A 16,141-nucleotide genomic window follows, 5' to 3' on the forward strand; every position below is an offset into this window, starting at 1 on the left:
TAGCTACAACACCCTCGCATTGTGACTCTTATGACTTGGTCCAGGAAGCTTCAGATGGCTAGAAACCTCATAGCAACACGTAGCAACATGTTCAAACGCATTAAAAAAGTAATTTTGCAGCAGCCACAGAGTAATGTGCTAGTATCCAGCCATAACACATTATACATCAGGATTTGTACTTTTAACTTGGGCAAGTATTCTCCTAGTGTAGTGGAAGCCAGCTAGTAAGAGCTGTACAAGGCTTCACTCCCCTGATCTCAAGAGGCGCACTAGAGACTGGCGCTAGAGACTGTGGTCTTTAGTGTCCTTGTTAGTGTGCCCACTTCCCATGCCGGAGATGCCAGTTCCAGTCCCTCTCAGAGCGGTGCATGTAGAACCGGAGGGGTTACATTGGTGCCGTGAACCGGATGGGAGTGAGGTTTCGGGGGGTGAGTGTAACGGAGGTCAGCTACAGGTAAACCTCACTCCCCTGGCCTCAAGATGCGCATTAGCGACTGATGCTAAACAGTGTGGTCTTAAACGTCCTTATTAGTGCACCTGTCTCTCATGCCTGAGACGCTGGTTCGAGTCCCACTTGAAGTGTTGAAGTGGGGCTAGAAGGACCGGGGGGGTTACATTGGTGCCATGACACAGGAGTGAGGTTTATGGGGTTTAGTGTAGCGGAGGCCAGCTAGTGAGAGCTGTGCAGGTAAACCTCACTCCCCTGATCTCAAGAGGCGCGCTAGCGACTGACGCTAGAGGCTGCGGTCTTTAGTGTCTTTGTTAGTGCACCCGCCTCCCATGTCAGGGATAAGGGTTTGAGTCCCGCTCAGAGAGGGGCGAGAAGGACCACATAGCAGCCACATAGTAACGTGATAGTATCCATCCAGAACACCCTAGTGGCTATATAGCAACATGCTACAAAGCATTCAGAACATATTAGCAGTTACGTATATATATACATGGATGCCTCATTAGTGGCTGTTTCTATGGGTCGCTTTATGTAAGCCAGTCTGCAACCATAGTTAGCATGTATGATTATCTATATATGAAATAGACTTCAGCAGACGATGTTGCTAAACTAACACAATACAACAAGCTAACACAACATTAAAACGTTACCTTAGTTTAAAAACCAAGTTATTACCAACATATAAAAAACATAAACCAGCACATTCTCACCTGTGAAAGGTTATCCCATTTCTTCGGGAAATTAAATTTCAGCGGTCTCACAACCAGAAGCTGCGCAATATTGTGGCATTATTAATAATTCTTACTGTGAGTGACAACACACTGTCTGTTCCAAGATGGTGGGCGTGCCGATGTGTCTACCTATGTTAGCAACATACCAAAAACCACTCCGAACAGCAACAACATAGCAACCTTGTGGCTCTTTTGACTTGTTCCACTAAGCAAACACCTAAAAACCTCATGGCAACAAACTAGAAAACACCCAGCAAATGCTACAATACAATTAAAATTGCAATTGTGCAGCAACTCCCTAACATTGTGATTAAAACCCACCCAGAATAGCAACAGCATAGCAATTTTGACTCATAGCAACAACATAGCATCTTTAGAAATCGCAAAACAGCTCTGTTCTGCATAATGTACAGTTTCAAGAGCCAATCTGTAATTTGGGGTGTTATTTATTTGAATTCACTCAGGATTAGTTAGAAAAGTGTTAAATTTCACATCTGCACATGTATTCGGTGGCGATAAAACCTTTAGGTTGTCACACCGCAGGAATGCAACACTCCAATTACGCAATACGCAGTATTGTGTTTCGTCCACAAAACTGACATACCCTTGTTTTATCCGAACAGAGGGACAGAGAGGCACAAGACAAAGCAGCCGGAGAGGAGGGAGAAGGACAAGAGATATTTTGACTCCCAAAGGAGAAAGAACGTGTATTTTGTGGATAAAGGCCCGTGTGCTTGTGTGGATCTGTGGGTGTGTGGTTGTGCGTCAGAGGGAGGCGTGTTGTGGTACGATCAGCTGTGGTGAGATGTGGACGGTCAGACCGGCTCTGTTGCAGCGGGGGCCACATTACACCGGCTTCTCCTGAGTCCGGCTCCTCTTCAAAGCTCAAATACAGATCCGACTATGAGCCCACAGAGGGTAAGTGGACCTTCAAGCCTGAGATATTAAAAACTGTAATGCATAAATAGTTTATTATGTATCTGTATTATGTACAGATACTCATACCTGTTGCTTGTTTTGTCTTTCTGCTGTTAGTTAAATTTCTTACTTTTTATATTTTTTTATATTTATACAAATGATACATTTGGCTATTTAAAACTTTTATAGTGTCGTTTTGTTTATATTTAAATTGTTTTATTTTTAATAAAAACTAAGAATTTAAATGAAAATAAAATGCATTTAAAAGTATTACTTTGCATTTATCAATATGTTTTCACTAATTTTTGTACAATATAGTGAACATACTATTGACACTGTTGTTGTTGTCATGCTTTTATATATCATTTTGGTGTTATAAAAAGTCTTAGTTGTTAATTGTAAGAGCAATTAACAACAAATGGTTTGAAAGAATCTGGAGAATCGAGAAATATTTATTAGTTGAGCATGTTTTTGTTAACAACTCAACAGCAATGATGGACATTTTGTCAGCTTCACCGTTGCTTCGTGTGAAACCTGAATCTTCATGGCAACTTTGGCTATTACATCACGCCTTTAAATGCTCACGTGGCAAGCTTGTGGTCTTTTTTTGGTTTTAAGATGAGTATTTTCTTAATTTTAACATAAACTGGTGCAGTCAAATCGATTAATAGCATCTAACATATAAGTTTGTAAACATATATGTGTAATATATAGCCTATATATAAAGACATGTTAGATGTGATTAATCGATTTGACAGCAAATTAATTACATTTAATTAATAGTGACTGCAGTTTCCTCAATCGTCATCATCTCTTTGTGTGTGTTTTTGTCTGATTTTGCATGACTGTGCAGTATTTGAGGGCAAGTGTGAGATGCTTTCACAAAGAACAAATCCCTACAAACACTGAACCGTCTGAGGCAACAGCTCTAGTGCTGATCCCTGTATTAAAGCCAGACGTCCATGGGATTTTCACTAACAACAGCCATTTACACTGTCTAAAAATACTTTTTATAGGGTGTGCATGTGTGTTTGTTTAAAACAAAAGCAGTGAAAAGGTTGTCACATGTAGGAACAGACCAAACCTTAGAGTCTTTAAAATTAAGGGTTATTACTGGGCATGACTGATGCAGTTCAATATATTTAAAAATTGTATTCTAAATATTTCACATTTATCTTTATAAAATTATGGTCAATGGTTTGTTACTTTTATTATTTAAAATTGCAATGTTACTGATAAAATCAAGATTTTCTTTAATGTGCCTGCCTCTAATGCATTATATTTAAAGGCTTAAATGTTATTGTATGTTAAACATATTTAATAAAATGTGTGATTCATTTTAATATTCTTTTCTCTGCTTATGTCAGTGAGACAAATAAGTTCTTCTCTCTCTTTATTCAAAAATAGGAGACGTCTAAAAAATGACAGAACGACAGATGGCTTCTACTGAAAGGAGTCTACGTAAGTTTACATTGAAACTATTGAAACTAATTTCAAAATGCATACATTTTGAAATTCATACATTTTTGTAGATCTTGTCTTCAGATGTCTCCACAAACATTGGGTCCAGACTAGGAAAGCTTGATAAAAGGGCTTGATTGTATCTCGTTTTGCAAATAAAATGCAAAGTATTAAAGACAAGTCTAAATAGTTCCAGTAGCTCAACTTGTAGATTATAGGGTTAAACTTTATTTGATAGTCCTCTTCAGAAATTCTATAAGTAACTTTGCAACTACATGTCAAATAACTCTCATTCATTTGTAACTACATGTCAACCAACTCTCATTAGATAATTGGTAGACTGTTAGGCTAAGTTGGCATAGTTTCAAATTGACTTATAGTCAGTAGAATGCCTGTTGGGGTAGCATCAAAATAAAGTGATTTTAAGTAGACAGTCTACTAATACTCAAATGACTGGTAGTTGACATGTTGTTGCAAAGTGGAAATAAAGGGTTACTGGTGCTAGCGACACCAAGTTACAAGGACTGCTAAGATGTATGCCAAAACCCATGAAACATACAAAACTAGGTTTCATTATCTGGTCATGAGAGACAGGGGTGTTTTAGTGTATTTTGTTTTCATGATGTACTGGGAATCTGGGTCAGGTGCATTACCTGTCGTCTGACCCCTCCTCGCCCTCTTCGTCTCGCTCCTCAGGTATCCAGGCTGATGACAACCTGAAGTCCATGATCGTCGGCACAGTGATGAGAAAAATCAAGTCTCGCACATGGAAAAAGCAGCGTTATTTCCGGCTGCAAGAAGACTGCATGACTATCTGGTACAAGAGCAAGAAAGCTGGAAATGCCCACTCCACATGTAAGTAGAGCTAACAAGGCTGAAATCCACAATCTGTAATTATTAGTCATTTATCCAAAGCAATGGATGTATTACAATTAAAATCCCATAGGCAGGGGTCCAATTGTCCTCCTTGAGGGCCACCTTTTTGCAAGGGGTAGCTCCAACACATCTGGCTGCAAGTAGTAACTCTGAAGACCTTGATTAGCTGGTGTAAGAAAAAAAATTACGTGGACATGGAAGATCTCAAAAATGAAGGTATTACAGCATAGCAGTGGCAAGGTACACAAAGCACCTTGGGTTCACCAGCGTCAGAATGAACCCAGAATATCCAAATCTTAAACCGTTTATCCTGTTACAGTTTACCACTCGTTGGAGCAGACTATAATTCCTTACACTGGTTTAGGTGTGTTTAATTGGGGCTGGTGCAGAACTCTGCTGGAAGGTGGCCCTCCAGGAGCAGGATTGGACACCCCTGCAATAGGAGAAACCTGAGGTTAAGTGTCTAACTTAAGGTCACAATGGTGATAGTACATGGATCGATTCTTCCTGTGTTTCTATAGCAAGCCTAGAACAAGTACACAATCACCCTAGACAGAAATATAAACAGCTTCATACTGTACACAGTGATTTCTGAACCTCTATACCAGGGGTGTTCACTTTTGTCCCTGGAGGGTCAATATTAGGCTAAATCCGAAATCACCCCCTAAACCCTCAATAACTATTCCCTATGTTGTTAGTCCACTAATACAGTTCACTTGACGGAGTGAATGAAAACCAATGAGCGAATTCGGACAGCCATTGAGCGTACGTCGGCTGTATACTTGTTATTGCGGTGCAATGTGGGACAGAATAAATGCACTCGATAATCTCCACTATGGTTTCTGACAGCACTACAAATGGCTGTCCCTTCAAATAATGCCCTATTTGAGGGTATAGGTGGCAATTTCAGATACAGCCTTAGGGTTTAACTGTGAATTGCTCCAAAACATCAGTTGTTTCTAGTTATTGCAAATGCCTGGTGATACCTGGAAATACCTGGTTCATGTGTGTTTAATTAAGGTTTGGACTAAACTCTGTAGGATATTGGCCCTCCAGGAGCAGGATTGGGTACCTCTTGCTCAGTCTAGACAAGGTGTAGGGTTTGGCTAAGAGTCTCAGGTTTGATCTTGTTTTTTTTTGTTTGTTTTTGGTACTGACATCTCTCGAGACCACGTCTGGTCTGGGCCTTGATGGGTCAGAAAAATGGTCTGGTCTTGACTCTAACTCTAAGGGCTTGTCCTTATTTAGATAGCTATTGTTTATGTGTGTATATAGTTTCTGTGGGTGATGTGGAGGCCGTGCGGGAAGGGCACCAATCCGAGGTTCTGCTTAGCATTGCTGACGAGTTTCCACCTGACCGCTGCTTCACCCTTGTATTTCGTGGTCGACGGGGAAACTTGGACCTAGTGGCCGAATCAACAGAGGAGGCACGATCATGGATAAATGGGATACGCAAACTCATCGATAACCTGGAGAACATGGGGCAGAGAGAGAAACTAGACCAGTATCCTTTACTTTGACTTTATCTATCTGTCTATCATTCCGCTCTCTGTCCATCTTACACACACACACAATGGTTTCACGCAGGCTAAATGGCATTAAAAATACACTTAAATACACTGGAACAGCAGCACTTCTGATGTCCTCAAGATTCTTAATTTACCTGGATTAAAGTCCAAGTCCTTGAAATCAGATTAGTTGATAGGAACATGTCCTACTTTGATAAATCATGTGTCAGCACTTTGGTTTTCCCTTAATGTTGTTTCCAGATGGATATGTGATTGGTTCAAAAAAGCAGACAAAAACAGAGATGGGCAGATGAACTTTAAGGAGATCAGAGATCTGCTGAAGATGATGAACGTGGACATGAATGAGCATCATGCTCTCCGTCTCTTTACGGTAACTGCACTTTCATGGCCAGCTTATGGTTACACTTGCTTGATGTAGCTTCAGTTCAATGATGGTTTTGACACTTGACACACTTGCATCATTATTTGGTGATCCATTTCCAGCCAGTTGCTTGTGTTTGTACATTTTAAAGCTTCTCTTGTTCTGCAGATGGCGGACAAGTCTCAGTCAGGTACTCTTCAAGACGATGAGTTTGTGCTGTTCTATAAGATGCTGACTCAGCGTGAAGACGTCCTGCGAGTGTTTCAGGAATATTCAAGTGATGGGCAGAAGCTAACGCTCCAAGATCTGAAAGATTTCCTGCTGGAGGAGCAGCTTCACGAGGATGGAGTTCAGCAGTATGCACTTAATCTCATTGAATTCTATGAACCTTCAGACACAGGTAATTCATTTTGTGATGAAGCATAGCTAACGGAGTTGTACTTTTCTTGCTGAAAAGTTTCTTCAAAGCGTATGTTGTTTGTATTTTACTTTCCACTTGCCATTGATCTGTTCAGGTCATCTTTGGTGGTTCGGCCTCTTGTCCCAAACAAATCTTTAACTTTCAAACTCAAAACTTACTAACTTTTAGTTCCAGATATGGTAATGCGCCATTTTGTGTTCTTCTTGACTCCAGCAAAAATGTTGCAAGCAATGACATTTGATGGTTTCCTGATGTACCTGAGCTCATCAGAGGGCTCCATCTTCAACCCTACCAAGGTGGAACTGTCCCAGGACATGACTCAGCCTCTCTCCCATTACTTCATTTCATCTTCTCATAACACATACCTTCTGGAGGACCAAATCAGAGGACATAGCAGCGTGGAAGGCTATATACGGTACACATGTTTTCAAAAACCTATCAAGTAGACATTTCCTAACCCATAAAACACACCATCCGCAGGCTTTTCCATGTTGGTATGAGCATTTATCTGGTATAAAAGATACAAATGGAGCAATTCTTCTTATATTCATAAATATGAACTTGTATGACTGTTTCAGAGCACTGAAACGTGGCTGTCGATGTGTAGAAGTGGACTGCTGGGATGGACCAAATGGAGAACCAATCGTCTACCATGGACACACGTTGACCTCCAAGATCTTCTTCAAGGATGTTGTCACTGTGCTGAGTAACTATGCCTTCAAAGTATGTAACAAACTATGTTCATTCACTCTTTCACAGCTGTGATTTCCTAACAAAAAAGAACTGTGGTGGTACCATGGTATAGTGATGCTATCAGATGGTAATATGATATTCAAATAATATGGTATATACATGATTTTCTAATGTACATCAAGGAATACCATGTTATAACAATGCAAACAGCATGTCATTAACAAGGTACTTTTTAACTTAAACATCATGGTATCATGGTATAGTGATGGTAATGCCATGGTACTTTGATTTATATACCAGGGAGATTGAAGGTTCTTCAAAGAAAACCAAGGTATTAGCATTAGTACCATGGTATATTTTTAAATACCACAGTTTAACCATATGATTATATCACTAAACTATGGTGCCACAGTACTTTTTTTTTGTAAGGGGATAGTATCTGATAGAAATACCAAGTTTGATATAAATGTGGTATTATCTTAATACTTTTTATAAACCTCTTGGTTTCTTTCTTTATCTCTTCATCTTTAATCTTTCTAAACCAGGTTAGAGTACTGTACTTGCTTGCATTTTTGTGTGTGTGACAGACTGGGGTCAGGGCACCATGCCCTTCTGTTTGTGTGTAACGTGATCTTGGGCAGTCGACCCCTGCCTGGCAGTGCGTTAGCCGTTGTTTTCGGTCGAGTGTTCCATTTCACTCCATCACTTATTCACACACTCTCCCCTCCTCAGGCATCGCAGTACCCTGTCATCCTGTCCATTGAGAACCACTGCAGTGTAGAGCAGCAGAAAGTCATGGCCCAACACCTCACCCAGATCCTGGGAGACAAGCTGCTGAAAAGCACTTTAGATGGAAAGATTCCCATCGCCCTCCCATCCCCCGAGGTGAGCCGGAGAGCATGGATGCATGTGGTCAGTTAAACAAGTACTTAACAAGTCCACTTAATTGGACTGCTTAAAGGGATAGTTCAGAGTAATTTCAACCTAGGGTCCTTTGCACCATGACCTCGAGCCAAACACCCCCCAGAAACTTTTTTTCCCTTGGTCGAACATTATTAAAGTTAGAGCTTATTAAGAGATATCAGCCGAATGGCTTAGTGCAGGCGCTAATGGATCTGGAGGTTGTATCTAGTAAATTACCCCACTAATAATGCCCAGAATGGTACCAAACTTCTACAGTAGTACAAATAGGTTCTGTACTCATAAAACGAGGCATTGGAAAGTTTATAAGTACATCAGGAGTTTATTTAAATAACACTTGCCTGATGGCTTATGTTACCGCTAACCCGGACATCGAGGTCACTTCCGTGATTTGGGAAAAGCCCGTAAAAGTCTTGCGCGATCACCTGGTGTTGCTGAATTTTTTTTTGGTATATCCCCCCCCAATTTTTTTTAATCTGAAGTGTTGACAACTTAGTGTTAAAGGACAAGTTCGGTATTTTACACTTAAAAATAGTGTGCTACCACAGAAACCGGAAATTCTCGGGCCAGCAGCATGTGTCCAAATTTCAATCTTAACCGTTCTATTTCAACAGAAACTATCTGAAAACAGGGCTTAAGATGTAAAATACCGAACTTGTCCTTTAGTGCATTCCCGGAACTGGGCGTCGTTACATCGCTTTCTGCCAAATCATGGAAGTGACCTTGACGTCCGGGTTAGTGGTAGCCTAAGCCATCGGGCAAGTGTTATTTAAATAAATTCCTGATGTACTTACAAACTTTCCAATGCCTCGTTCTATGAGTACAGAACCTATTTGTACTACTGTAGAAGTTTGGTACCATTCCGGGCATTATTAGTGGGGTAATTTACGAGATACAACTTTTGGATCCATTAGCGCCTGCACTAAGCCATTCGGCTGATATCTCTAAATAAGCTCTAACTTTAATAATGTTCGACCAAGGGAAAAAAAGCTTCTGGGGAGGGGGTGTTTGGCTCAAGGTCCTGGTGCAAAGGACCCTAGGTTGAAATTACTCTGAATCATCTCTTTAAGTGGCAGTAAATTTCTAGCACTAGTGATTCATTTTGAAGTGTCCTTGGCAAAGATCTTGAAGTTTCCACCCCACAAGCAGACGTGTGTATCAGAGTTCAGAGTGCAGTGACCTCTCCATGATACATTCACTTTCTCCAGCTGTTTACCTGGGGTGGCAGCCATATGATCTATGTCCATGCAACCCAGCCACACTTAATTATTAAATCAAACAACAATACCCCCCCCCCCCCCCCCCATAAAAAAAAAACATACAACCATGCTGAAAAAAGCTCAGACTAACACGACTTTCCTTGCTTGTCAAGTTTCTCTGGTAAAACTATTTGACTGATTAATTATTTTTAGTTAAGAAGCCTGGTGGGGATACCTGCACACCACAGCATGGTCTAACCAGAAGCACCATATCAAGACTATCTAGCTGTTAGCCACTAGCAGCACTTAACTGAACATCATGGTCTTCCTGGTGAATCTAATTGACAAAGGCAGTCTTACTAGTTTAGGTCCAAATTCATTGATTCATTTAAAAGAGATACATTCCTATTCGACCAACCACTCGTCAGCCTAAGGCATAGCCTAGCTTCTAGTACTAATTTCTAGTTTGTGTGTCAATGTGTTCACTGTTAAAGAGTTTTCAGATTGTTGCTGATGAAAGTGTATCCTCTCCATATTTGTGTGTATAGGATCTGAAAGGGAAGATTCTGTTGAAAGGAAAGAAGATAGGTGGATTAGAGGATAGCATGAATGGGGTGGTGGATGACTCTTTGACAGGAGAGGTGAGCGACGAAGAGGAGACCGCTGAAATTGATGATGACCATCATCGCACTGACAGCATACGACATAGAGGCAAGGTACAGTGATACTTTCAAATCATATTAGCCAAGTGGGCAAAGATCCGAGCTGGTAAGAGAAAAGTCGTAAGTTTGAACCCAATCAAAAGTAGATACATGAACTATCAAAAGGAAATAACGTCAAAAATAATGGGCCATATCTGGAGTACAATTTCTTTGGCTACTTCATGTGCCAGTGGATTGTATAATATTGACCGTTGTACTGATCGTCAAGTCTTCATCAGAGAACTGCCGAGTCCTCAAGCAAGAGTTTCAGTCTGCCTAGACTTTAACCACAAGATTCGAATCTACTTATGTAACACCTGTTGAACACACTCCTTCGTTTGGATCATCCATGGAAACGTCCACTTCTCTGTTCTGGGCTGTAAGCAGTTTACCTAATGTAGACCAGCTTGTCTAATGTTGAAAGTAGCAAAATATTCGGACTGACAAGAGTTGCACAGTGGCCCTGAAAACGAGCTGATTACATAAAGCACTAATGAAAGTTGAATGGGGTTAGAATGAAGCAATCTTGGGAAGGAAGTACACAAACAAACAAGAAAATGCAAGAGAGAAAGTCGCAGATAGATAAGACAGAAACGACGTATCTTCTGTGGTCTTCTGCCATCTGATAGGTGGCCATGTGCACTTGCTGGCACTGCTGTTACCATGCGACACTTGATTCTTTGAACTCTAGTTAGCTGCAGTCAGGGATCACCCATCTTGGTTTCTCCAGAGATAGTCAACTTGTCAACTGGAACATTTTGTCATGTTATGTTTAATGTTTAATTTGAACATTAACACTGCTCTTCAGACTCAGTCTTGTCGGATAACTGATTTAGGCTAATTACTAATAATTATTTAAATGCCACATGTATCCCAAGTGACTTACAGTACCCTTCCTACAGGGATAGTCCTTCTGGAAGTATCTTGCTCAAGGGTACAATTTCAAAGAATTAACCCTTGCTGGCTTTGAACCTACAACTTTTGGTTACCAGCCAAGATCAAGGCTACGCCACCCTAGGCAAGTTGAATATCATGTTAAGATGGCACAGCAGGTTAGCAAAGACAAACCCAACAAATGGTAGTGTAAGATGAAGACAGGTGGATACCGGTCCTTATTACACATGGGCCATCTGTCATTGTCTAAGACAAGTAGTCCTGTGTTGAATTAGCAGAATTGAATGCTTGCAGAAAAACCACATCATACAATTTAGCTAGTTGACTTCTCAAAACACCACAGCCATGTCGAAAGGTTTTAGATGCTGTTGGGCTAGTTAAAAGTAGTTATGACAGACAAAATTCATTATTTTGAGTTCTTAGTAAAGGCGGGTGCCTATTGTACGATTTATAATAGCCTTTATAACCTTTACGACTGTTGCTTGTCAGACTGTATGAACATGGTCCCCGCTGTAAGCGATGTCACACTGTGGGATCTCAGTTGTCATTAAAGTCAGAATGTATGGCAGTCAAGATGCATTAAAAACAGACGCACACAAGAAGACTCATCCAGGGTTTTACATCACCAATCCATGACACGTTCATTGACGTGAGCTGCATTACATGCGGGATTGAAATGATGGCTAGCAAACAAAAACAATCTCTAGCATTGATTTTGATCATGGCTTTTCTTGAAAATAAAACTGGAAAAAAACAAAGACGATGTAGAGCAAGGTAGTGGTTTGTTGTTGTTTCACTAATTGCGTCAGGTTTGGCACTCCTGTTAGTTTTTTATTTGACGGTTGTCCGAGAGCTTTCTGGTCCCCTCAATTTCTTCTCGTCTGCGTCAGTCTCATATGCTGTTCACGCTGTAAACACAGTGCAGCGCACTGAACGCCGGCTCAGTATTGGCCGGCTCCGGTGTCAGCACAACAATGCTCACGTGAACAGCGTTGGAAACGGAAGAAATTGTTGAATGAAGTAGTTTTTTTTGTATTTTTGCGCACAAGAAGTATTCTTGTCGCTTCATAACATTAAGGTTGAACCACTGTAGTCGCATGGGCTATTTTAACAATGTCTTCACTACCTTTCTGGGCCTTGAAAGTGGTAAAGTTCTCGGATTTCATCAAAAATATCTTAATTTGTGTTCTGAAGATGAACGAAGGTCCTACAGGTTTGGAACGACATGGGGGTGATTAATGACAGAATTTTCATTTTAGGGTGAACTAACCCTTTAAATGGCTTAAGCTGGTGTTCAGCTGGGTTAACTAGTTGGCAAGCTCGCCTTAAAGGCCTGACCAGCTGACAATTGCCCACAACCCCTTTAAAATATCAAAAAAGATAAGCATGATCGGTGGAAAACCAGAAAACCACCTAAGGCTAAGAAAATGAAACTAATGTGGAACTGTCAAACTGAACTGATGGACTGTTTTTGTACCTTCTAGAAATCCAAGCAGCGTCTGTCTAAAGAGCTGTCCGACTGTGTGGTTTACTGCAAGAGTGTCCACTTTAGCAGCTTTAAACATTCACGAATACACTCCAAGTTTTACGAGATCTCTTCCTTCACGGAGTCTAAGGCCCGGAAACAAATAAGGGAGGCAGGTAAAGGAAACATGAGTCTGACTGCTTATAACAGCTCATCAATTATTTTTTTTAGAGAATTGTATTGTCTTACTTTGTCTCTGTGCTACAGGAGCAGAGTTTGTTCACCATAACGCTCATCAGTTGAGCCGGGTTTACCCCAGTGGCTTGAGAACTGACTCATCCAACTTCAACCCACAGGACATGTGGAACGCAGGGTGCCAAATTGGTAAGCCTACCTGAGACTAAGATATGTTTCTTGATATTTTTAGAATATTCTCTATTGATGAACATAGCAAAACTGTCTATCAGCATAATACAGATGTGATTAATATCTAGTTGTTGGGTCAAACTTGTTATGTTCTAGGAATTAGTCTTACAAGTATTTTGAAAATACAGATTTAACCAGCTTTAACCAAGTGGTGTACTGGTTTTAGCTAGCAATCAAGCTGATTAGGTTAGCATAGTTTGATGATTTTATAGAAATTTTAGGCACTTATCAGCTGGTCAACTAGGAGACCAACTGACCAATGGGTTAAACCAGTTGAACACCACCAACCTGACCAGGCTGGGAGACCAGCTAAACCATCTTAAACCCAAATAAGAATAGCAAACAATCATAGGATGGTTTAATATAGAATATTCAGTTGATGAGCATTGCTAGTTAGAGTAACTAGCCAAGACATCACTAGTATAACAGCATAAATTGTCATGCTTTATCCATGAAAATGGAAAATGTTCTACTAGGAAATGTTTTATGCAGGATCTTTTACTATGGAATAATAAATATTTTATTGCTAAGTGTAGCCTTCTCTTTTCTTTTCTTCTCTTCTCTTCTCTTCTCTTCTCTTCTCTTCTCTTCTCTTCTCTTCTCAGTTGCTCTGAACTTTCAGACCGCAGGGGTTGAGATGGATCTAAACGACGGCTTATTCAGTCAGAACGGGCATTGTGGCTACATACTGAAACCAGCGTTCATGCGCAACATTGACGAGAGGTTTGACCCAGAAAACCCCCAAAACCGAGATGGTTACAACCCGCTTAGCCTGTCTATACAGGTAGAAACCTGCATTTATGTGCATGTGCTGGTCTTAGATAATGTGTGTATATGTTAAACTTGCATTGTGTGTTCATTCCAGGTCATCAGTGGCCAACAGCTTCCCAAGGTAAACATCAAGGAGGGCTCAATTGTTGATCCCCTCGTTCGGGTGGAAATTCATGGCATACAGCTGGACCAAGCCAAGCAGGAAACCAGATACATTGACAACAACGGTCAGTTAAAATGTATAGGACGGAGTTAACTCTAGACTGAGAAAGTCTAGACGCAGTTAAAACAGAGATCTTGTTACGTTCAAAAGACTAAACAAATCTTGTTTTTGAGCAAATGGTTTTCATTGCACACGCACTAAGATCTACTGTGTAAAACTAGTGAGCTCACTGGTATATCTTATTTTAGCTTATTTAAATACAAGTTATTATGTACCGTATATAATAATTATAGAACATTTTGAGCATTTTTAAGTGTACAGTAGAACAGCATGTTGTGCACTGTTAATGCTTGAAATTTCAAGTCAACAACCTATTTGTCTCTGCAGGTTTCAACCCGGTATGGTACGACATGCTTCAGTTCACCGTTCACGCCCCTGAGTTGGCGCTGGTTCGGTTTGTCGTGGAGGACTATGATAAAACATCAAAGAACGACTTTGTGGGACAGTTCACTCTCCCTTTCACCTGTATTCAACCAGGTACGTCTCCATTTCACCAAATGCATCAAAAAAATTTATCCTCCGTGGAGCTGCTGTTAATCCTAAATAAGCACGTTTTGTTCTTCCTCATAGGATATCGTCACATCCATCTCCTGTCTAAGGACGGCACCAGCATACCTCCTTCCTCGCTTTTTGTTCACATACGGATAACTAAACTAACGTAAAGCAAAGAGACTGAATTTAATGCTGTCTTACATTGACCTGTGCACAAAAGAAGCAAAAATGCAACAATTTCAAGTCTTCCCAGTCAACACTTGTTTGCAGAATGCTGACATCTTAATGAATACAATTTAAAAAATGTATTCAAATTCACACTTTTAAGGTAAAGTTGTGTTGCTATAGATTTAGTTCATTTATACGCCAAATAATTTTATAGTTATTTTATTTACTTTAAAGACTTATTATTAAGATTTGTGTGATTTTCTATGTCTAAGTTCAACTTTAATGAGATACATGTCCAGGTTGTATTTTAACCTCGAAATCAAAAGAAAAACAACAAGATAATGAAGCTTATCTTGGTTTGTTTCAAGGACTAAACTTTAGGGTACGTTACACGACAACGATGTACTAAAAACGGAAAAGTTTTTCTTTCACTTTTTTCACGTACAGGCGACAGTGTTGTCAAAACGATACCGTTCACACGGATCTGTGAAAACGACTAAAATCGCAGTATTATCATGCCAGGCCAGTAGCTGGCGACGTTACTTTGTAAAGAAATACTACACGCCTATAGACTGAACACGTAATACGCATGCGCATGACGTCACCGTTTTCACTAATTCACGTTTTTGTAGTTTACATGGAGACGATAACAGTATCGTTTTCAAAAACTTGCACTTTGAAACTTGTTTTCAAAAGTTTGAGTTTTCAGGCTCCCAAATCGCTGTGTCGTATAAATTAACGTCCAAAAACACATAAAAGTTTTCAGTTTTTAGATGAGAATTGTGTCGTGTAAACAAAACCCCATATATTTCATATGAGATTTCCCGTCTGTTATTGTTACCATACATGGCAAGTCTTTATATCTTGCTTTTTGTATTTTAGAAACATTTTAATAGAAAAGGCTTGGTTCTTTATTCGTACGACTCTATTTCAGTAGTACTTACAGTGGTGTGTGTGTTAACTGCTCCTTTGGAATAAAGTACAGAGATAATGGGCTCAATTACAATCTTCCTTTGGCCCCGAAGTACCTCAGGGGCCAGACTCAGTTACACAGAGATAAAGAAGGCAGTGAAAATGACCCCGTCTGTTCCCACCTCCACCTACCTGGATACAGTATACACCACATACATTTCAAAATATCAAAATACATATACCCTTAAATGCATCACCTTTCACCTAGCATGTATAGAGAATTATTCTGAATCATGAATCATTTGTTAAATCAAATGTATGCTGCTGGACTAATAGTGTTAATTTTTGTATTTCAAAGCTTCGTATGAGCCGGATCTATACTGTTTTTGTAGCATTGCTCAGTTACTAACTGTAAACTGTCTGTTTTGCTTGTATATATGTATGTATGTATGTATTTATGTATTTGCCATATTCTTCAAAGAATAAAGATATTTTAAAGGACTTCCTGTTTCTGTTGCTAAAACAAGC

General features: G+C 40.0%; 1 protein-coding gene across 3 annotated transcripts; it reads left to right on the forward strand.

The window, feature by feature from the left end:
* Positions 1 to 1,822: 1,822 nt before the first annotated feature.
* plcd4a (phospholipase C, delta 4a) lies at positions 1,823 to 16,112 on the forward strand. Of its 3 annotated transcripts, XM_079593293.1 has the most exons (16): positions 1,823 to 2,100; positions 3,508 to 3,561; positions 4,258 to 4,416; positions 5,713 to 5,941; positions 6,207 to 6,336; positions 6,496 to 6,727; positions 6,962 to 7,163; positions 7,327 to 7,471; positions 8,174 to 8,326; positions 10,110 to 10,277; positions 12,641 to 12,797; positions 12,889 to 13,005; positions 13,653 to 13,831; positions 13,913 to 14,045; positions 14,369 to 14,518; positions 14,612 to 16,112. In XM_079593293.1, exons 2-16 carry the CDS (start codon positions 3,522 to 3,524, stop codon positions 14,701 to 14,703), a joined length of 2,286 nt encoding a protein of 761 aa, XP_079449419.1. In that variant the 5' UTR covers positions 1,823 to 2,100; positions 3,508 to 3,521; the 3' UTR covers positions 14,704 to 16,112. The 3 variants fall into 3 exon arrangements, with proteins under 3 accessions (XP_079449419.1, XP_079449421.1, XP_079449420.1); XM_079593295.1 differs by lacking the exon at positions 8,174 to 8,326; XM_079593294.1 differs by lacking the exon at positions 3,508 to 3,561.
* Positions 16,113 to 16,141: the final 29 nt, after the last annotated feature.

This window comes from Phoxinus phoxinus, assembly GCF_949152265.1.
Source record: "Phoxinus phoxinus genome assembly, chromosome: 20".
Classification (NCBI taxonomy): domain Eukaryota; kingdom Metazoa; phylum Chordata; class Actinopteri; order Cypriniformes; family Leuciscidae; genus Phoxinus; species Phoxinus phoxinus.

Excerpts from the sequence above, each read along its gene's own strand:
- plcd4a (XM_079593293.1), top strand. The coding sequence starts at position 3,522 with ATGACAGAACGACAGATGGCTTCTACTGAAAGGAGTCTAC. Across the intron at positions 7,164-7,326 it reads AGCGTGGAAGGCTATATACG|AGCACTGAAACGTGGCTGTC; the intron begins GTACACATGTTT and ends TGACTGTTTCAG. Across the intron at positions 8,327-10,109 it reads TCGCCCTCCCATCCCCCGAG|GATCTGAAAGGGAAGATTCT; the intron begins GTGAGCCGGAGA and ends TTGTGTGTATAG.